The sequence below is a fragment of the Micropterus dolomieu genome, linkage group LG13, assembly GCF_021292245.1.
Source record: "Micropterus dolomieu isolate WLL.071019.BEF.003 ecotype Adirondacks linkage group LG13, ASM2129224v1, whole genome shotgun sequence".
NCBI classification, from domain to species: Eukaryota; Metazoa; Chordata; class Actinopteri; order Centrarchiformes; family Centrarchidae; genus Micropterus; species Micropterus dolomieu.
Genome location: NC_060162.1, coordinates 523,188 through 543,136, shown reverse-complemented (window position 1 = coordinate 543,136; position 19,949 = coordinate 523,188). Strand labels below are relative to the sequence as shown.

The 19,949-nt window shown below is 45.2% G+C and overlaps 2 protein-coding genes across 4 annotated transcripts; one reads left to right on the top strand and one right to left on the bottom strand.

Annotated features, from left to right (window-relative positions):
- The first annotated feature begins 15 nt into the window (after window positions 1-15).
- On the top strand, window positions 16-13,493 carry il7r (interleukin 7 receptor). The gene is made up of 10 exons (XM_046067854.1): window positions 16-59; window positions 283-357; window positions 5,548-5,819; window positions 8,122-8,242; window positions 8,340-8,494; window positions 9,537-9,691; window positions 9,791-9,944; window positions 10,025-10,127; window positions 10,208-10,274; window positions 10,722-13,493. The coding sequence occupies exons 3-10, from the start codon at window positions 5,732-5,734 to the stop codon at window positions 11,109-11,111; spliced, it is 1,233 nt and encodes a 410-aa protein (XP_045923810.1). The 5' UTR covers window positions 16-59; window positions 283-357; window positions 5,548-5,731; the 3' UTR covers window positions 11,112-13,493.
- capslb (calcyphosine-like b) lies at window positions 13,432-17,920 on the bottom strand. Of its 3 annotated transcripts, none has more exons than XM_046067856.1 (5): window positions 17,773-17,920; window positions 16,652-16,790; window positions 15,136-15,313; window positions 14,854-15,063; window positions 13,432-13,840 (listed from the first exon to the last, which is right to left on the bottom strand). In XM_046067856.1, exons 2-5 carry the CDS (start codon window positions 16,786-16,788, stop codon window positions 13,739-13,741), a joined length of 627 nt encoding a protein of 208 aa, XP_045923812.1. In that variant the 5' UTR covers window positions 16,789-16,790; window positions 17,773-17,920; the 3' UTR covers window positions 13,432-13,738. The 3 variants fall into 3 exon arrangements, with proteins under 3 accessions (XP_045923812.1, XP_045923813.1, XP_045923811.1); XM_046067857.1 differs by having other exon boundaries at window positions 17,789-17,865; XM_046067855.1 differs by lacking the exon at window positions 17,773-17,920 and adding an exon at window positions 14,603-14,719.
- Window positions 17,921-19,949: the final 2,029 nt, after the last annotated feature.

Below are 19,949 nucleotides of genomic sequence, written 5' to 3'. Positions count from 1 at the left end.
GGGTCACTCTGCACTTTCACTTCAGCAGAGCTTTGAACTGACACTATTTTGACATGATGGTATTTAAGACTTGTGTTTGGTTATAACAACAATATCAAAACAGCTAAATGTACTTTTATTCTTCCCTTGTGATCTTTTTTAAAACCCAAATGTAGAAAGAAGTTGTGACTCTTCACTCTCACGAAGCTTATTAAAGTTAATAAAATAGAGAAGTGAGCAGAAATATCTTTTCTATCAGCTGTGAATAAACACGTACTGAGCCTTTTTTTTTTCTCGTGACAGACAGAAAGATGCTGTGTCCTGATCTCTGCAGGCCCTGAACACAACACTAAGGCTGAAAACACCCACTGAACTACAGTAAGTATTGCATAAATACAGCGTACACACGTATAGTATTGTGTATACGGTGTATAGCGTGTTGAAGCCACCAGGATCCAGAACCACAGCTCTGAGTGTAAACAGGTGGCTCATCAGATTCCCATCAGTGCCAGAGAGGGAGGCGACCAAACACTTGAAACCACAGCTGAAGATGTTTTGCGATGTTGAGTCGAGATAGGAACCTCAGGCGTGTGGTTAGCGGGGGCGGGGGTGTGCTTCTCCTCCCAGCAGAGAGAGCGGCATCCAAACTCTGAAGTCTGTTTACTGAAGCTGAGCAGGATCCTTCCTCCTCCTGCTCCTCCTCCTCCTCCTCCTCCTTCATCACGTTCCAGTGAGGAACTAAGCAGTCCCAACATCTCCCCCCGTGCTTCCATGATTTTCTCCACTCTGTCTCCGTCGTGCTGAAAACGCAGCGTGTTTTCAAACCACAGCCGCCGCCCACGGACGCACCCGAGAGCTCGACGCCCCACCGAGCTCTCAACCCACCGGGCCTCGTCTCCACCCACGGCTGCCTCTCACGCTCAAACATCCACATGTTCTGCAGAACGCCGTCAGCACAGGACGTGTGCAGGCTCACCGTGACCGGCTTTCTACAGATAAACGTCCTCCAAACCTTTTCACTTTGCAGGGATGTGACGACTAGAGGGGAAATCACCTTTATCACAAACAGTAGCTCCTGTGTTGCGTCCCCCAGCAGTCCCTCATTACTGTCTCGTGATCTTACAGTTCTACGTGGTTTTTTGTCCCCGGGTGAAGTGGTGCATCATTCAGACTGCTGCAGGATGAGTGTCGTGCGAAGTTCAGTCTGTGGTCCGACAAGTTGTCACGATCAGTTCAGTACAAACTTGACACATCAACACAGTAACCAGACTGTGAGCGCTACAGTTTCCACAGGCCTCAGGGGAAAGTGCCTGACATACACATAATAAATAAAACTCCTCTTGCACAAAGATTTACGAGTACTTTAATGGAAACTCTTCAAATAAGGAACAAAAGAATGAATGAATAGGGAAAGAGGTTTTAAATGAAGCAAGCAGGGCTCGCAGGCAGCAGCACCAGGAGGCTTCCTGTCCAGCAGGTGCTCTGAATGATCACTAATCAGCTACCAGAGTAACGGAGATTCAGCCAAACTAATGGGGAAATAAATTCAAATAGCAGAAAAAGCTACCATTGTTTGCGGTCAGCAGCTGGACTCTGTGGTCTCTCCTCACTGTAGGTTTACACTACAGACACCTCGCTGCCTCTGTGCGATCAGTTCATGCTTACTGCAGGTGGTGAGATGTTCAGGAGCAGCTCGGCTGTTAAACCGTCCAATAAGAACACAGCGCTCCACTTCACGCGCCAAACTTTATCAAAAGTAATTTATCTTCTGTTTTTTGAGTCGACATCAGAGCCAAAGATGAAGACCATGAGCTGAAAGGTCCTCGGGACTCATTTTACAGTGACCTTATTTCAGAGAACAGCCTCGGTGGCTGTTGAGTGTGGCTCCTCTGTTTGTTCCTGCCTCGCTCAGACAGTCAGTCACTGTCTCCCAGCATGCTCTGCTTCACAGCACGAAACATTTAGTCTATTCCTGTGCCTTGAAACTACCTGAAGCACTGAGAGTAGGAAACGGTGGTAACCACGCTGAGGCCTGCTGGCTTCACGGATCCTGTGAAACTGCATGAACATGAGAGTAGAGACAGAGCAGCTGATGGGGGGCAGAAAAACAAGAGGGACCCTGTGGTACTTTCCCACAGAACACGAACCGGCTGCACAAAGAGACAGAAACACGCAAACAGGGAGATTTTGAAGCTGCTTTGCTGCAGACGGACGTTGAGTCCATCGAGTCATGTGATCCTGACAGACGCTGACAGACGTGTTGCGTCTGGTTCAGCCGAGGCCGAGCGCCTGATCGTGGAGCTCGTAGTAAACTAAACACATGTACATACTGGCCTCATTTGGAAACCAACCAGATCACTTGAGCAGACAGGAAGTGGTTTGTAGGTTACTGGTTAGAGCTCTACTTCATTTTGCTGCTCGACAGAGAGGAAGACTCATGTTCGGCTGCAGGTCTGTCTCTCAGTTCAGAGTGCACCAAATGAGATCCTGTCAGTCCGGCTCTCGCTGGCAAACATGGAAGTTTTCAGAGCAACGGAGGCTTTTAAAGACCAGCTCAGACCTCAGACCTCAGCCAGTGAGGTCGACTCTGCAGGTGTTTGAACGGGGTGCACTGCCCCTGCTGCTCCTTAAATTCCAAAACCGTCCTCCCAGTTTGCCGGTTTGGACTTCAGGGCTCTCGGGACAGGACATGTCCCAGCTGTGTGTCCTATCTGAAGACAGGAAAAGTCCTGTCTTCCTGCTACAGAAACAGTTCCTAAACTCTGTGTGCTTCCTCGCTCAGACCTGGTATCTGATCTAAGATTCACTCGTCCCACCAGGCCTGTATCCGAGTGTGGGATGCACAGGAGACCGCCTGTATCCATGACAACGGCCGTCTCACCTCACTCGTCACTGGCTGGCTAGCTCCTATGATAGACAAGAAAAGACGACCGTTATATTGAAGCTCAGGATGAGTCAGAGGCTTCCTGTGGAGGAGGGAGCTTTCTTCCAAGTGTTCGACCCAAGGCAAAGTTCTGAACGTACTACATTTAAACAGTCTGAGCAGCCTTTCAGCCATAATATGTTCTTTTTGTTCCTCTTCATCACTTTAAATGCCATCCAGCCCTAACGACAGTGCTGCCGCCATCTGTGCCAGTAGGACAGGATCTGTCCTAACTCAGGACTCCTGATTCAGGTAAGTCTTCAGTCAGGATGCTGTCCTAAGATAAGACAGGGTTTCTTCCTAAATGCGGCATGGAAACATGTTTCTGTGACACCACAGATGCTTTAAGTCGTGCTAAACAGAGGTAAGACAGCATCTCAGACAGGACGTTCTGTACCGAGGCCCCAGGAGCACTTAAACAGGAAAAAAATAGAAGCAGAGATAAAGAGGAATCATCGAGCTTGCAGACTGTGATGTCTGAACGAGCTGCTCATAAAGTAGTTATCTAACATTTTCCACCTCCAGCAGCTACAGAGCAACACCATGAGCAGACCGGTTAGTGTCACCTGATGGATATCTGTCTCTGTAGCTGCTGAGTGCGAGCCGGGCGTGTTCATTAGAGCCCATTAGAAAGTGAACCGGGCAGGAAATGTGCTGCGAACCCAGAACTACCAGCCAAAAGAGGCTAAAAGCCCACAGAGCTGCAGAGAGATCTGGTCTGGGACCAGCAGAGACTAACCTCTTTGATTTAACACTGATCAGTGTAGCTTTAAGTCTGCTAACATTAGCCTCCGTGAGCTACTGGTCAAACCGGACCAAGAGAGTGACCTGACCTGAGAAACAAAGCTTTGTTGCCTGAGAGTTCAAGAGTCAAAAGTTACAGTCTTCAGAATCAGAAACGGTTTTATTGCCAAGGGTGCCAGACACAAACATTTCTCTATGTGAAATAGATAGAAACATGCAGTGTGGCAGATATTTACATGTGCAATTTTCTCTTCAAAGGAGAATTAAAGACTAAATTTGACACCAGATTCTGATTTAGTTTTAGAGCTCACTCTGAGTGATTTACAGAGATTTACAACCCTAACCGTCGTCAGTCCCTCAGTCCCTCAGAGACTCAGTGACTCAGAGGAAAGCAGCTTACATGTCAGGACTCTTGACATTTACACACTCAAAATGTTGGACAGAAAATGTGTCGTCAGCTTTTTAGTCAGAGTGTCTTGCACATGAACACTGTAATCACACCCAAATACAGACTATAGAGGCAGGCAGGGACAGTTCAGACACAAGCTGTCAGGCACTGGTGTCCACACTGTCCCACACTGTCCACACTGTCCCACACTGTCCCACACTGTCCCACACTGTCCCCACTGTCCACACTGTCCCACACTGTCCCACACAGTCCCCCACTGTCCCACACTGTCCCCCACTGTCCCACACTGTCCCACACTGTCCCCCACTGTCCCACACAGTCCCACACTGTCCCACACTGTCCACACTGTCCCACACTGTCCCCCACAGTCCCACACTGTCCCCCACTGTCCACACTGTCCACACTGTCCCCCACAGTCCCACACTGTCCACACTGTCCCACACTGTCCCCCACTGTCCACACTGTCCCACACTGTCCCCCACAGTCCCACACTGTCCACACTGTCCACACTGTCCCCCACTGTCCCCCACTGTCCACACTGTCCACACTGTCCCACACTGTCCCACACTGTCCACACTGTCCCACACTGTCCCCCACTGTCCCACACTGTCCCACACAGTCTCACACAGTCTCACACAGTCCACACTGTCCCCCACTGTCCACACAGTCCACACAGTCCCACACAGTCCCCCACTGTCCCACACTGTCCCACACTGTCCCCCACTGTCCCCCACTGTCCCACACTGTCCCACACAGTCCCCCACTGTCCCACACTGTCCCACACAGTCCCACACAGTCCCCCACTGTCCCCCACTGTCCACACAGTCCCACACTGTCCCACACAGTCCCCCACTGTCCACACAGTCCCACACTGTCCACACAGTCCCACACAGTCCCACACTGTCCCACACAGTCCCACACTGTCCCACACTGTCCCACACAGTCCCACACTGTCCACACTGTCCACACAGTCCCACACTGTCCCCCACTGTCCACACTGTCCACACTGTCCCCCACAGTCCCACACTGTCCACACTGTCCACACTGTCCCACACTGTCCCACACTGTCCACACTGTCCCCCACTGTCCCACACTGTCCCACACAGTCTCACACAGTCTCACACAGTCCACACTGTCCCCCACTGTCCACACAGTCCACACAGTCCCACACAGTCCCCCACTGTCCCCCACTGTCCACACAGTCCACACAGTCCCACACTGTCCCACACTGTCGATGTCGATGTTCACATAAAAAGGTGACAGAAACAGTTGAAGACTGAAAACAGATTTGCTCCTAATTAGAAGATTCCCAACTGTAATCTGAAGAGTGTTATGTTGTTTGAGGTTAATGTGTGTTTACAGTGAAGGATCTCTTCTCCATCAGCCTTTACTCTGCTCTGTATTCAGCACTGACGGAGTTAACTGTCCAATAAGTCATCTCCTCTGCACAGAACCTGCCGTCTGCTGAACAAAGATGTTTTCTGATTTACAGAACATCCTGTGAACAAATCAACCAACCCAGCAGCCCCCCCCTCCCCCCTTCCTCTGCACGCTCGCCACTCCTTCTTCCTCTCTCCCTGCCAGAAAAGCTCTCAGCTGGTGGGACGGCAGCATTATGAATCTGCAGAGGACCGAGCGAGTTCACCTCTGCAGCTGTGAGGAGCCTCTGTGAGGTGATGGCGTTTGGCTGGGGGGCCGCCGTGCTGCTGCTGCTGCTGCCGGCTGCAGCTCAGGCTCAGAGCGGAGACGGAGTCACTGACACGGGTGAGGAGGTCATTTAAACTCTCCAGCACAGGCTTAATATGCATAGGACAAGAACATGGCATTTCTTGCTCATGGTAATTTAGTGACACTAATATTATTATTTATTATAAATGACACTTATAAATAAATACATATATTTTTCATAGCTCGTAATGAGGTTCTCAGAATATCCAAACAGAGCATTAAATGTCACGTTTGGTCCTTTGCATTGTGCCATTAGTGATGCAACAATATATCTGAGAGGAATTATTACACATTAGTACAGAGCCAGAGGGTTGCCAGTTCAGATTCTTTGTGCTTTTATTTCTTCACGGCTACTTTTCTTTTAAGCGTCAGCTGAAAACAGAGTCAGAATAAAGGTCTTTGAAAACACATCGCAGGAGATCTTATCATGTGAGCGGCAGTGTATCAGATTGTGAGGAAGGTGGAAGCAGAAAGGTCAACCTGTTCACCTGTGGGAGTTCATGATGTCACACCAGGCAGAAATCGAGCCCAACACCTTCTTACTCTGGGGAGACGGGGCTGACCACTGCTGCCACAACGCAACTGAAAACTAAAGGGGACAGAGTGTTTACAGTCAGGGGCCCCAAGGCTCGGAAACAACCTGCCTGAGGAAATCAGGTCGGCTGAGTGACTGAACTCCTTTAAGTCTCTTCTTAACACAAACTTTTATAGGACAGACTTTTAATTCCTCAAACATGTTTTCATATTTTATCTGTTTTACCTTAAAACCTGATGGTTTTAAGACCTGCATGTTTTTACTGTCTGCTCCTCTGAAAGCACTTCATAATATGGATTTTGAAAAGTGCTCTCTAAATAAAGATGATGATTAGCATGATTATGTCTGCCATCCAGAGCTAAAACATTCATATTCATTTTTTTCTTTCAGACTTTATTTACTGTAAAGGGTCACTCTGATTTTTCACACATAAGAATCATAAAATAATCCACATAGTTTTTATCTATTTAAGTGTTTCTAACATTAATCTTTAAAACCCTTTAATATAAACTAAATTAAAACTAAATGTGTAGTTGTTGTTATGGTTTTGAAGTTGCAACATTCTTAAAGAGAGACTCTGTGAATTTTACTGTGATTTTCCACCTCAGCGTGTTTCAGGTGTTACCAGGTGTTGGGGAGTACTCCTGCATATGTTTTACAGTACTATAAAGATTTTAGTGTCTCCAAATGGAGCTGTGTGAAGTATGATAAATGTCCTCAAGTGATGTCACGAGATGGCGTCTGTTGGAGACTACAAGTCTGAAAATTAAAGAATCTGTTGGTTTGGACTTAGAAAGAAGTGAGCTCACAGACCTCTGTGGCTGCTGTTTATTCAATTCTATTCAATTTTATCTCTGCAGTAACTGCTAATAGTAGTAATAACACACCCCAGTCTCACACAGCATAGGAGAGTCATAGAGTCATAGTCAGAGTTGCAATGAGCGTAATGTAGGCGCCAGGTTTGGACAAGGAACAATGTGTGAAAAAGACATGTTTGGTTCTGATGCATGGATTTAAATAGTTACCTTTGAGTGACCCAAACCTTTTTTTGCTGAATTTGGTAACTTAATTTCTTGCGGTGTACCTCAAGGTTCGATTCTGGGCCCCACTCGTTTGTTTGCAGATTTTTACGCAGATGATGCACAGTTATATCTTCTCCATACGGTTATTCAGCCTCGGTTTTATCTCTGAAATTAAACCATTTCTGTCAGCTGTTGACCCCGACAAAGTTATTTGTGCTTTTATTTAATCCAGTTTGGATTATTGTATCTCCATATTCTACACTCTTTGCAATTAGTCCAACATGCAGCTGCTTGGCTTTTAACTGGACCCACGACAGGAGAACACCTCATTTAAATTTGAATGGCCCTTCATTGGTGTACCATTGCTTCCAGAGTGCAGTTTTCTGATTCTAATAAAGCTAAGGTCAGCAGGAAGCTCCTCTTGCCTTCCTGTGTCTACATTTGCAGCCACAGGTGACCACGGATTAACTGTCATGGCACCTAAACAGTGGAATAGATCACAATCTGCACTGCTGCTCCTACACATCCTTTTAAACTGGCTTTTATACCTCATGGACAATATTATTATTTATCTGGTTTAACTTTTTTCTATAAAATAATTGTGTTGCTTCTAGTGTCTTTTGTTAAAACACTTTCTAACCATGTTAGGAAAAGTACTGTATGAATAGTTTGTTACTTAATTTAAAACTGTCCATTGTGAGTAAAAGTGTTAGAAGAGAGTGATGCTAAATCTCTGTACTCAAGTGTTTCTAATGAGCGATCTGACTCTGTTTCCTATCAGAGCCCAGAATTCGCTGCACCTCCGACCTCATGAGGGATGGAAGCACTCTGACCTGTAAACTGATCGGAGGCATCGAGGATGATGACGATGAGGCTGGTGACATAGAGAAGATGACAGTGTGGTAAAACATTCAATCATTCATTCTTGGATCATAAATGACTCATCAACAGCATTCAGAGGAGACTCAGATAATGACAGAAATCTCTGCTCTTACACAGTTACGAGGACAATTTGTCACAGCGGAAAATCTGTTTGGAGGATTTCGGGGACACGGTCACCTCCACAGACCTGAGATATACGGTTGTTTACAATGTGACTGTCCACCTAAAGAGAGGAGGCAAGATCAAAACTACAGTCTACACAAACAAAATAGGTAAATCAGTATGATAATTCAGCTGTTCTCACAGATACACCAGCAGTGGAGCTAAACATTCAAAGTTTGTCCTGAGGCTGCCCACAATGTCCTGACATCTACCAAGAATGTCAGTCAGTGGTACTAAAATGCTCCCTCTGTCCTGCACCAGCAATACTAAAACACATCCTAGTGGGCTGTAAGCCCAGCCTCACTCAAGCCTGTGTCTTACATCAATGCTGGAAAGTCAGCGGACAAGCGTCAATGCCCTTCCTACACCCTCATCCAGCTGATCTGGGGGGTCAAAAATCATTAAATCAAGACCAGATACTGGGCAGCTGATTGGAAGATGGTGGCAGACATAGAGGCTTTGCTTCCAGCTGTTATCGCTTCACCCAGTCTCAGACCAGACCTTGTGCTGCGGTTTCCTCTTTCCATCTTGTCTACATTACTGAGCTAACATTGCCCAGCAAGGATGCAGTGGTACAGTCAGCTTGCACAATGCTCAACAACGTGGCTGGAAAGTGAAGGTCCAACAGGTTTAGGTAGGCTGCAGAGGATTCGTAGCCACATCGAGGCCCAAAGGCAAGCAAGCAGCTTGGCTCTGGATGAAAAGAAAAGAGGAAAGGGGGCACTCTGACCATCCTCCTGAGTCACAGCAGCGTGACTAAGGAGTACAATCAAGGGATAAGGACACCTAGTCCTACAGGACAGGTGTGAGGCTGATGCTTGGTCATAAAGGATGTTTTATTTTGGGAGATCTCATAAGAAGAGAAATGATGTGTGAGGTGCTGATATTTTGGCCTGGTGTAGTACAAAGGGAAACGTCAGCGGTTCATCTAAATTGTCCAGATTTAACTCTGGAAAGGTGACTTGATTTATTAGTCTCTTATCAAGTCTGAGCTGACAACATGGCCAAAGAAATCTGTTAATGTTGCTCATACTGTGGCCACGTTCCTTTCTGCTTCGGTCCAGATCAAATGATCCGGACTACAGGGATTAAAGCACATTATACCTGCTGCTGCCACCCTCATTGTTGTCTTTTGGTTCTCTGTCCCTGCAGTTAAACCGAAAAGTCCTCAGGTGTGGAACGTTACTTTCATCCAGGAGACTAACCAGGCTGTCATTAACATTCGGATTCCGTACAAGGAAGACTACCTGAAAATAGAAAATCAACTCTTCCAGCTGCACATCTGGACCGCGGGCAGCATGGAAATGGTAACGTCACGTGATTTGTGTTGCTTCAGTTATTATTTCTACCTTTGAGAATGTCCAGCAATGACTGAATTGCTTCCTGGTTTTCCTGTTTGAGCACAGATTCAAAACGTCTCATCAGACAGTTTGATTATTGATTTGGAGCACCTGCAAAGAAACGCTGAGCATCATGTCCAAGTGCGAGCGATACCTAACAAACATCTGCAAGGTACCTGGAGCGAGTGGAGTGAACCGGTCACTTTCTTTACTCCCGCTGGTAAGAGCGAGTCAGGGTGTGCACAGTCTGCTTCTTTAAAAGGCATTAGAAAATAACGATTTTAACTCTGTCCTCTCCAGTCCAAACGCCGACAGATGACAGGCGGGAGATGTACACACTGATTTTGTGTCTCGTCCCTTTTGTGGTGGTGACTTCCAGTGTTGTTTTCTTCTGGAAAAACAAGTACGACATATCTGCTTTCTTGTAAGACAATCAGTGAATTTAGACGTCTTTCGCATGTTAATATTTCTTTTCTCCTTCAGAGCCTACGTGTGGCCGAACATCCCGCATCCTAAACACACACTGGTGCAGATCTGCAAGCCAAATAAAGTGAGTCGTTTTACTTTGAGACTGTCCTCCCAGCAAAAGCAGCGTCCTAGAGGTTTCTCTCAGTACTGTTCATTCTGTTCTCAGGATTGATCATTTAAACAACTGAGTCCCCGAAGCTAACTTGCCATGTGGTTTTCCTGGTTGCTTGCTAACAGCTGTATCATAAATAATGTCCTCCTGTCTCCTGACACTCGGAGCTCAGCTCTGTCCGGAAGATATGATCTTGGTCAACAATGCAAACTTGCATGTTAAAGTAGAAGTTGAGTGGATTTACTAGCAACCAAACTTTAACCTCAGCGATGCTGTGGACGCTTTTTAATATACAGATGATGGTCTTTCTAAACGGGGCGCCAGATCCCAAAACACTTGTGTTGTTCTGTGTTTACTTTAAATGCAACTTCAATACAACATTAGTGATTGATTGCCCGTACTATGTTCACCAAACAGGGTCTCCTATTGAACTTCAAACCTGAGGTGTTCAGTGCCCTTAAAGTCAACCCCACGGAAAAAACTGACGAGCAGTCGAGTGATGAAGCAGAACCTTCGGTGCCTGCTGCTGCTGCTGCTGCTGACGGTACACAGTCGAATCACGCCTGCTCCACCCAGAGCTCTGACTGCTCACGGAGCACCACCAGTGTCAGCACAGAGGAGCTGGAGCTCTCCGCCCTGCTGAGCAGGAGCTCCTCCGACGGAGAGGACAGCCTCGAGAGCACCAGCCCGTCCCCCATCAACGCCCTCCAGCTCGGGGAGAGTCCTGACACACCGCAGCCTGAGCGCAGCAGAGGACGCGAGGCTGAGCCTTACGTCACCATGTCCAGCTTCTATCAGATCAAGTAGGTCAGGGTGAGGACAGACAGACAGACGGATAGGACCAGCATATTTATCAAGTTTGTATGAATTACACTTCAGAGTGCTCTAAAGCAGTGTCTCCCAGCCTGGAGACCAGGACCCCTCATGTCAAGTCGCAAGATAAATCCAAGGCTTTAATAAGAAAACATCTTTAATTAATTAATTAAATCATTTTTATTAGCAGCATGGCCCTGTGGCAGACTGACAAATCTCAATAACTATGTGATGGATTTAAGAAGTTTTAAATCCAAGGATTTAGCATCTTTAGTTTAAACTTTAAATGACCACATTAACGTCTCTGGTAGCATTTAAATGGCACTTCCATAACGTTGAGGGACTTATAGAAACATTTAAAAAAGAATGGGTGAAGTCTGAGCACACAAATTTTGTTAAATAGCTTTTGTTCTCATTTCTGCAAGTAAACGTGGAAGATTTTTACTTTTATCTTTCACTTGAGTCCCGAATGTAACTTGTAGCAGTTAGATGAATCTGGGTTATTGACCCAGAGGGTTTGAAATGTAGCTTTTTATATATTTTTTCTTTATATTCAGTATTATTTTACATGATCTCATTGATATATTGTATGATGACATACCTCCTCATACAGTCATCTGATGTTGTCCATAGTTGGTTGTTGGAGGAACCTTAGAAGATCCTACCAGTGTTTCTGCATGTTTTACAATGGTCTGTTAAGCTTTTAGTCAGGTCCACTGTGGGGAATTACCCATCGCAAGTCTACCAAGTTTCAAACCACAGTGAATACATTGATTCTGTTGGCTGCCTGGAAGGTAGTCTCACACCTTACAGCATGCTTAGGATTCATACAGATGGGTGACAAATGATAAAGTGTTGGCGAGGTGTTTTTCCACCAAGAGTTTCCAGAACAGCTTCAGTTCTTCATGTCATACATGCTCTAAGTCTCAACCGGAGGGATGAACGCAATTCTTCTGAAAGTTGTCACCTCGAATTAATGACGGTGGTTGATTAATGATCACGCCACCCCCAACTGATGGTCAGCCTCTTCAAGAACGACCAGAAGCACCTAAAGGACAAGTATAACATCTTAACTACAACCCCCTAAATAACCACTAGAACCACCTACAGGATTCCTAAAACCTCCTCAATGACCTTAACAACCACCTAACAGACCACAAGAACCATCAAAATGACACGGAGGACCTCCGAGACAACAACTAGAACCCTCTAAAGGACCACAAGAACCACCTTAATGATCCCTAGAACCTCCTCGGTAACTAGAACCACCTAAAGGACCTGCAGACCTTCCTATTACTACACACAGGACTACCAAAACATCCTTGGTGACCACTAGTTCCAACTAAAGGACACCTAGAACCTCTTCATGACCCCCTACGCTTTATGTTGAATGAATTACAGATAAATGAAACCACTAAAATCACCTACAGGATCTCTAGAATAGTGACCTCAGTGACCTTAACAACCACCTAACAGACCACGAGAACCATCAAAAAGATATGGAGGACCCCCGTGATAACAACCAGAACCCTCTAAAGGACCACAAGAACCACCTTAATGATCTCTAGAACCTCCTCAGGAACTAGAACCACCTTAAGGACAACTAGAACCACCTAAAGGGCCTCTAGACCATCCTGTAACTACACAGAGGACTACTAGAACCTCCTCTGTGACCACATGAACTACCTACAGAACCCCTAGAACCCATCTTTTCTCTAATAATGTAAAAAATGAATGAGAGATATAAGTCTGTGTTCCAGTGCTGGTTGTTCTGCATTCAGTAACGTTTCATTCATTCAGGGTTTCCTTTAAATTTGTCACCTGTCTGCATAAAGATGTAGCACCATTCTTTCAGGAGCTAAAACATACACAAACACCAGTGAGGTCTATAAACGAACGCTGCTCGTATCTGCACTTAAACTGTTAGAGAACTAAAACTCCTGCTGTGCGTGTTCATCATGCAGGTGGGACAGGCTCATTCTCACGCGGCACTCTGCCCACACCTCCACCTACCAGCGGCCCTGAACGCCAGTACATGTCATTAGGATCACACTGAGCGGTCTGCAGGTGAGATGTGGGTGTGTTGCTGCAGCAACCTGACCCGATTGTTTGCGGAGACGCCAAACACAATGCTGCTTCTTAATATATCTAACACAACCTACACCTCATGTTTCCTTACAGCAAAGGCTGACGTAGATATGCAGAATGTACGCTTTAATTTCAGAATGAAGAAATCTGATTGTAATATTTCTCTCCAGATTCAACTGTACTAAATATTCTGTATATACTTTATGGGAATGACTGATTGTACCTGTTACGACGACCAATGTTTTTTATTTAAATAAAGCCTGTTGCATATCAACGTACAATAAAAGAGACAGAACTGTTGTCATTACATCATGTTTACGTGTACATCAGGAGAATCAGCTAAATGATCAGAGCCCCTCTCTAAACTACATTCATTTATAGAAATGACTAACTTGTAAAAGCACAAACAGCTGGATCTTATAAACCTAACAAAAAGGTAATTAATTATTAATGCGTCCTGAGTGTTGAAAGGCCACGTGGGGCTCCTTCCACACAGTTACTGATAGTTTGGAGTTCATGTGCTTCGATTGCATTCAGAGCTTCCAGGCGTTTTTCATCATTAGAATAAAGTAGACATCGCTGTCGATGGAGGCGCTGACTCCACTGTAGTAGTTGAGAAACTCCTCTTTGGTCACCTGTTGATCAGAAGACAGATTTCACTGTTGAGTCGCAGCACGACGCCGGTCAGAATCAGACCAGATGGAAGAGACAGAAGAGTTTTACTACGAACCAGAGAAAAGGTCAGTTTATTAATCAGACAGCAGCTGATTTCCATCCAAATGAGCACGAAGTCGAGTCACTTTAATTTATTTAACCAAACTACTAATTACAAATCACACAGGCGGATCGGTGCAGCACAGAACATCTCCTATTGTTAGACTTTAACATTAAAGATGCAACTACAGACCTCCTGCACAGGGACGACATGAGGTTAAACAGTCACCACTTCATTTGGAAAAAGAGTGAATCTAAAGCTGTCGCTGAGTTAAACCTCCAGAAACTGTGTGTCTGATAAATATCAGTCAAAATAAAAGACAGATATTTTGGCAGAAAATGTAAAGCGAGCTTCACATTTGGATGGAAACAGCGAGCGAGGCTGTTTGTTCACAGAAGAGCATGATTTGGGTTTTAATTAAGAACAGTGAAAAAGCCAGAGCCGGTCATCCTGCTGGCAGAGAGACACCAGCCTACTGATGTTCGTATCCTGTATGGTTCTTTAAACCCAATTATTCATTCTGACATGCTGAGTATGTCTTCTTCTCTTTGTGGTGCATTTAAAAAACCATACAATATACTGCAGAATGTTCCCAGGTTGCATGAAGTTACTTTTCTAAAATAGGAAACAGCAGGGAGTGGAAACCTCTCCGCCCTCCTCCCACCACCCTGAGCTCCTTTACCAGCACGACGCTAAGTCAGATTTTCCAGGCATTTCTCATCATCACTATAAAGTAGACGTCTGTGTCGATGGACGCGCTCACACCGGCGTAATAATTCATAAACTCCTCCTGGGTCACCTTCAGAGAGGAACACCGGCATGAACACATATCAATCATTACAACCTCGTTAGGGCACAGAAAATGTCTGAGGGCGACGACGTTTCTTCTGACCTGCAGAGACAGAAACTCGTCACCCACGAGGCGTTTCTTACCTTTCCATCTTTGTCATACGGAGAGTCAAAGCTGTCCAGGAACGTCCTGAAGACCTGATCCTCTGTCCACTCCCCGTTCTGATACTTGGGGTGGTACTTGGCGTTATAAACCCCGCGCAGGTCTGCAATGGTGATCACGCCGTCCCCGGTCTTATCCAGCTTCCGGAACGCCTGCATCACCACCTCCTTCCTGGCAGCTGACATCTGCGGCTGCAACGGACGGCGGGAGTAAAGAACCCTGAAACGACCCTCAGCCCATCGGCGGGCGCTCCGCGTACTTACCCTCAGAGTGATGAGAAACTCGTCGAAGTCGATGGTCCCGCTGCCGTCGCGGTCGAACATCTGAAAGAGAGCCGTGGCCTCTTGTTTCTCGATCAGGATCCCGTAGTCGTTCAGACCCTTCAGAAACTCCTTCAGGTCCAGGGTGCGGTTGTTGTCATCGTCCATTATCTTGAAGGTTCTGACAAACACAGAGCAGCATGAGGTCATTTCCTGTTTCTTCACAAACAGCACTGATGTGCCGGGAAGATAACACACTGTCAAACTACTGCAATACAAGTGAGTAAACTGCATTCAACCGTTCATATCAGTAACAGTACACAAGTATTATCAGAGGAAAGTTCGATTCAACATTATTTGTTATGTGATTGCACAGAGTGAGGCAGCAGAACCGTCACAGTATTCTCTCCTGTGATCATCACTGATGCATCAACAGGTAAACAACATGTTGCTGTTGTTTTCTGCACCACAGCCTGTAAGAGCATCACGTGTTTTGGTTTTAGATTCTTGCAGAGTAACCACTGACTCCAGTAGTACTCCAGCTCCAGCAGTAGTATCTGTGACAGTATCTGTGCAGGTAGATGCAGCAACATCAGCAAACAAAACCACAAATCAGCAACAACACAATATTGTGACAATAAACCAAACCGAGCACAACATCCTGCAGCCTGTTAACCCTCACAGTGCCGAGCCTGCAGCGCTCGCAGGGAAACAGCAGCCTCAGCAAGTACACGCAGAGTACTGTACTGTACACACAGAGTACTGTACTGCATGTTACTGACAGTACACACAGAGTACTGTACTGTACACACAGAGTACTGTACTGCATGTTACTGACAGTACACACAGAGTACAGTACTGTACACACAGAGTACTGTACTGCATGTTACTGACAGTACACACAGAGTACTGTACTGTACACACAGAGTACTGTACTGTACACACAGAGTACTGTACTGTACACACAGAGTACTGTACTGCATGTTACTGACAGTACACACAGAGTACAGTACTGTACACACAGAGTACTGTACTGTACACACAGAGTACTGTACTGTACACACGGAGTACTGTACTGTACACACGCAGTACTGTACTGTACACACAGAGTACTGTACTGTACTGCGTGTTACTGACAGTACACACAGAGTACACATACTGTATACTGTAGGTTCAGCATTAGGATTTTATAACTTTGTTTAATCAGGAATTCAAATGTTTCTCTGAACTCTAAACATGAAGCTGCATCCTGGTAAAGTGCAGTACTTAAATACATTTTAGAGGTATTTGTACTTCAGGTGAATATTTCCTGTTTGCCCTGTGACCTCAGATGTGACGCCTCTAGTACACATTTATTCTATCAGCTGCAGGAAGCTCTGCAGAGACCAGCTCACTGAGAACCCTGAGGAAGGTCTTCCACCTCACAGAGTCTCCAGGTGTTTCCAGGTGTTTCCAGGTGTTTCAAAGTGGTATGAATTCAGCGCCGGCTGAACAGGTAGAGGAGGCAGCAGCAGCTCACCTGCCCAGACCTTTGATCCCGGACGAGCCTCTGGCCAGACACTGCAGTCTGAGTCTCTCCACCGGGTCCGAGCAGTCCGACAGCTGACGCTTGGCCTTCGTCGCCATCTCTCGGTCGTGTCTCGACGTCCCCGCCATCCCTGACGGCACAAAGAGCTCGTTATTCACAGGACTGATGGAGAAAAGGAACCAGAGAGAAGTGAACGTAGATCTGGAGCCTCAGAACCCCCTGAGGATCAAGTCCAGACTTCAGACTCCTCTGAGAGAAGCCGGAGGTCCAGAGGAGGAGATCAGTGCAGCTGATCAGAACTCAGATTCTGGACTTTAACTGGCTGATAAGCAGATCTGGAGTTTCACATGGGGACCAATGAGGTCACACATCCAGTCAGCTCTGGCCTCTGATTGGTCCAAATGTTGAGGAAGCAGAGCTGAACTGTCTGATACCAACGGGACCATTTAAAACACATTTTAAGAGCTAAAGTTACAGACAGAAATAATCTGTTTGCTGCTGTTCTGTAAAAACAGAATCATTTAACTTTAACTGCAAACACACTCTGTCCTTCTTCTTCTTTAAAAATATAATGAATCTAACTTTAATCTGCCCTCTCTCTCCTGGTCCACTGTGAAGACCCTGTGACTGGGCTGTCAGGGTCCTGGTGGACTCGGCCCCCCTGCTGCAGAGACTCCTTCTGATGTTTCAAACTTCAGGATGTGTTAAAGTCCTGACTGACTAATCTGTCACGTGATCGTGACCGCGGCTCATCAAACACGACTCGTCATTCAAATAATGGCCGCTTGATTTTTTACTTTGCTGATAAAAACAGCTTCTTCCTGTAACTCCGAGTCTGTGAAGTCTCCACCTGATCTTTCTCGGTTCGGCTCAGTTTGACTTGTGGACTCGGAGAAAACCGAAAAACTTTGATACTTTAAACACATTTTAGTGAGAGTACTTCTGACTGTACTTCTACTTCAATTACATTTTCACTGCGCTATTTTATACTGCAGTATCGCTACTTTTACTACAGTACGGGATCAGAACAGTCCTGGTCCCGGTCCTGGTCCCGGTCCCGGTCTTTAGCAGATTAATAATAACATGCAACATGTTGATCAGCAGCAACTTACCGACTGATGTTTTTACCTTCAGCTGCAAACAACAAACAGGAAGCGACACCAAACCATCCGCCGTTACTATGGAGACCTAACACTCTCTGCTCTGATTGGCTGTCCGGCCCTCTCTCATTAAAACATTCACCTTTACCTGCAGCTGGTTGAGTATAGAAATACTAGCAGTACTACTACAGATACTACTCAGGTTTACTAGGTTTCTGGTTTCAGAGCGTTTCAACAAGAAGCTGAAAATGTTTTTAAGATAAACTTTACAGTCAGCACTTCCTGTCGTTGTTTCACAGTAAAGTCTGCCGCTGCCTTCACATTAAAACGCTTTTATTCTGAAAGGCATACAGGAAGTGTTGTTAGTGTGATCAGCAGCTTTAATCAGTAACTTCCTGCAGTAAATAATAATAATAATAATGTGATAAAAGAGCAAAGTTCAGTTACTGTAGTGGAAACTCTGGAAACACAACCAGTCCCGTTTTACACATGAACTGTTTGTCAAGTCATTTAATCCAGCAGAAGATTCTGCTGATCGATAATCAATTCTTTACAGTCCAAGTTGGAAACTTCTGTTTCTCTCTGACTCTGCTTCAGTTAGAAAAGTTTATTAAAAACTAATTTTACTTTAAAAATCATAGTTAGTCTTTAATTATTTATATTATTTTTTCTTTCTCTTCCTCATGTAAAACACTTTGAATCCCCTTGTTGAAAGAAAGAAATCTGACCTGCCTGATGCTGGATTCATAATCTCACTATATAACAAGCTGCCTGATGTTATTTACAAAGACATAAATACAACTTTATTCATCATCTATCCAGCAGATCACAGCTGATGTTATGTTACCTTCAGTAACGCAGTGCTGGCTCCCTCTAGTGGTCACTACAGGAAGCATCACCAACAGAGCTGATCACGTGATGAAACATCAGCTGGAACCAATCTCTGTCAGACCTGCTGCTCCTCACAAACTCCCAAAGAGAAACAGAAGAAAGTTCAGCAGAAGCTTCAGCAGAGTCCAAAAGCTGCTGCTGATCCAGTGAAGACACTCTGAGCAAACTGATTTCATGAAGCTCACAGGAAGCTGCAGCACTCAGGATGCTTTCATGTAACTAAAGCTCAACATAAAGGATCAACATGTTTCCACATGAAAGATCTGAACTAGTCATTCAGAGCACGAAGACACAGGAAGAAAGCAGCGTAGAAATCCATCAGAGGACATCAGCTTTCAGGACTCTTCACAAACACAGCAGCAGCTTTCTGTCTGACTTCTCTTCTGGAACGTCCTCTGTGCACACTGATTTAGAAAACACTTTTATATGTTCGCTACAGTTCAAGGCTGGAATCACCTGCTATAGTGATGTTTTCAGGAAATGCTTATTTTGAAATAGTTTTGGCCCCAAAAGAAGAATTAAATGATTAAAACGTCCATTTAGTTGATGTCCCCGCAGTGCTGCCTGACAGAAGAGACGTCTGTTAATTCCAGCTTCTTATAGACGTTACTGTGAACTTGACCCTGAAACAGGAAGCTGTTCATATTTAAACTTCTTATATTCTTATTTAACTGTTGCTCAGAGGAATCTTTGTCTCTTTCTGCCCTTTCAGTCGTACAAGACAAACCCTTTCACAATAAAACAGGAACTCAAAATCTGCCTGCTTCCTTTGTCTTCAGCCAGTTTGTCTTTGTCTTCTGCTCGAGCGTAGCGGCCCTTTCTCTGTGTTTACCTGTGTCTTGGATTTCCTGCCTTTTGGATTTTGTTTATTGCCATTATTAAACCTTAAAAACATTAAACTGCTGTCTAGTGCAGATGAGAGCTGGAACTCAAATCCCAGATGACACAATATTCATAATGTCAGCAGATCTTTATTGTTTGCAGGTCAGAGCATCATCAGCATTACACAGGTGTGACTGAGGAGAGGCAGTCTGTCCTCAGCTCTTATAGGACTTTGATACAACACACATTAACTGGAATCTTCTTTATTATTGAGAAAGATATTAAGATATATTATTAACACTCTCAGAACACAGGAAGAGGTTTCAACCCCCCTCCAGGCTAAACTCCTTTATAATGAGTTCACTTTAGTTTCCCAACAGCTTCAACATTGTGACATCATGGTGGATATATAAGACACGTCTATTCATACAAGCACAAACACAATCATAGTGGAGAAAACATGATTAGAAGAGAAA

Bases quoted from the DNA above. Each gene is read 5' to 3' on its own strand.
- il7r (XM_046067854.1), top strand. From the start codon at position 5,732: ATGGCGTTTGGCTGGGGGGCCGCCGTGCTGCTGCTGCTGCTGCCGGCT. The intron at 5,820-8,121 runs GTGAGGAGGTCA...GTTTCCTATCAG, and splicing joins AGACGGAGTCACTGACACGG to AGCCCAGAATTCGCTGCACC. The intron at 10,128-10,207 runs GTACGACATATC...TTTCTCCTTCAG, and splicing joins GTTTTCTTCTGGAAAAACAA to AGCCTACGTGTGGCCGAACA.
- capslb (XM_046067856.1), bottom strand. From the start codon at position 16,788: ATGGCGGGGACGTCGAGACACGACCGAGAGATGGCGACGAAGGCCAAG. The intron at 15,064-15,135 runs GTAAGTACGCGG...CGTCCGTTGCAG, and splicing joins AGTTTCTCATCACTCTGAGG to CCGCAGATGTCAGCTGCCAG. The intron at 13,841-14,853 runs GTAAGAAACGCC...TCTGATCAACAG, and splicing joins CGTATGACAAAGATGGAAAG to GTGACCAAAGAGGAGTTTCT.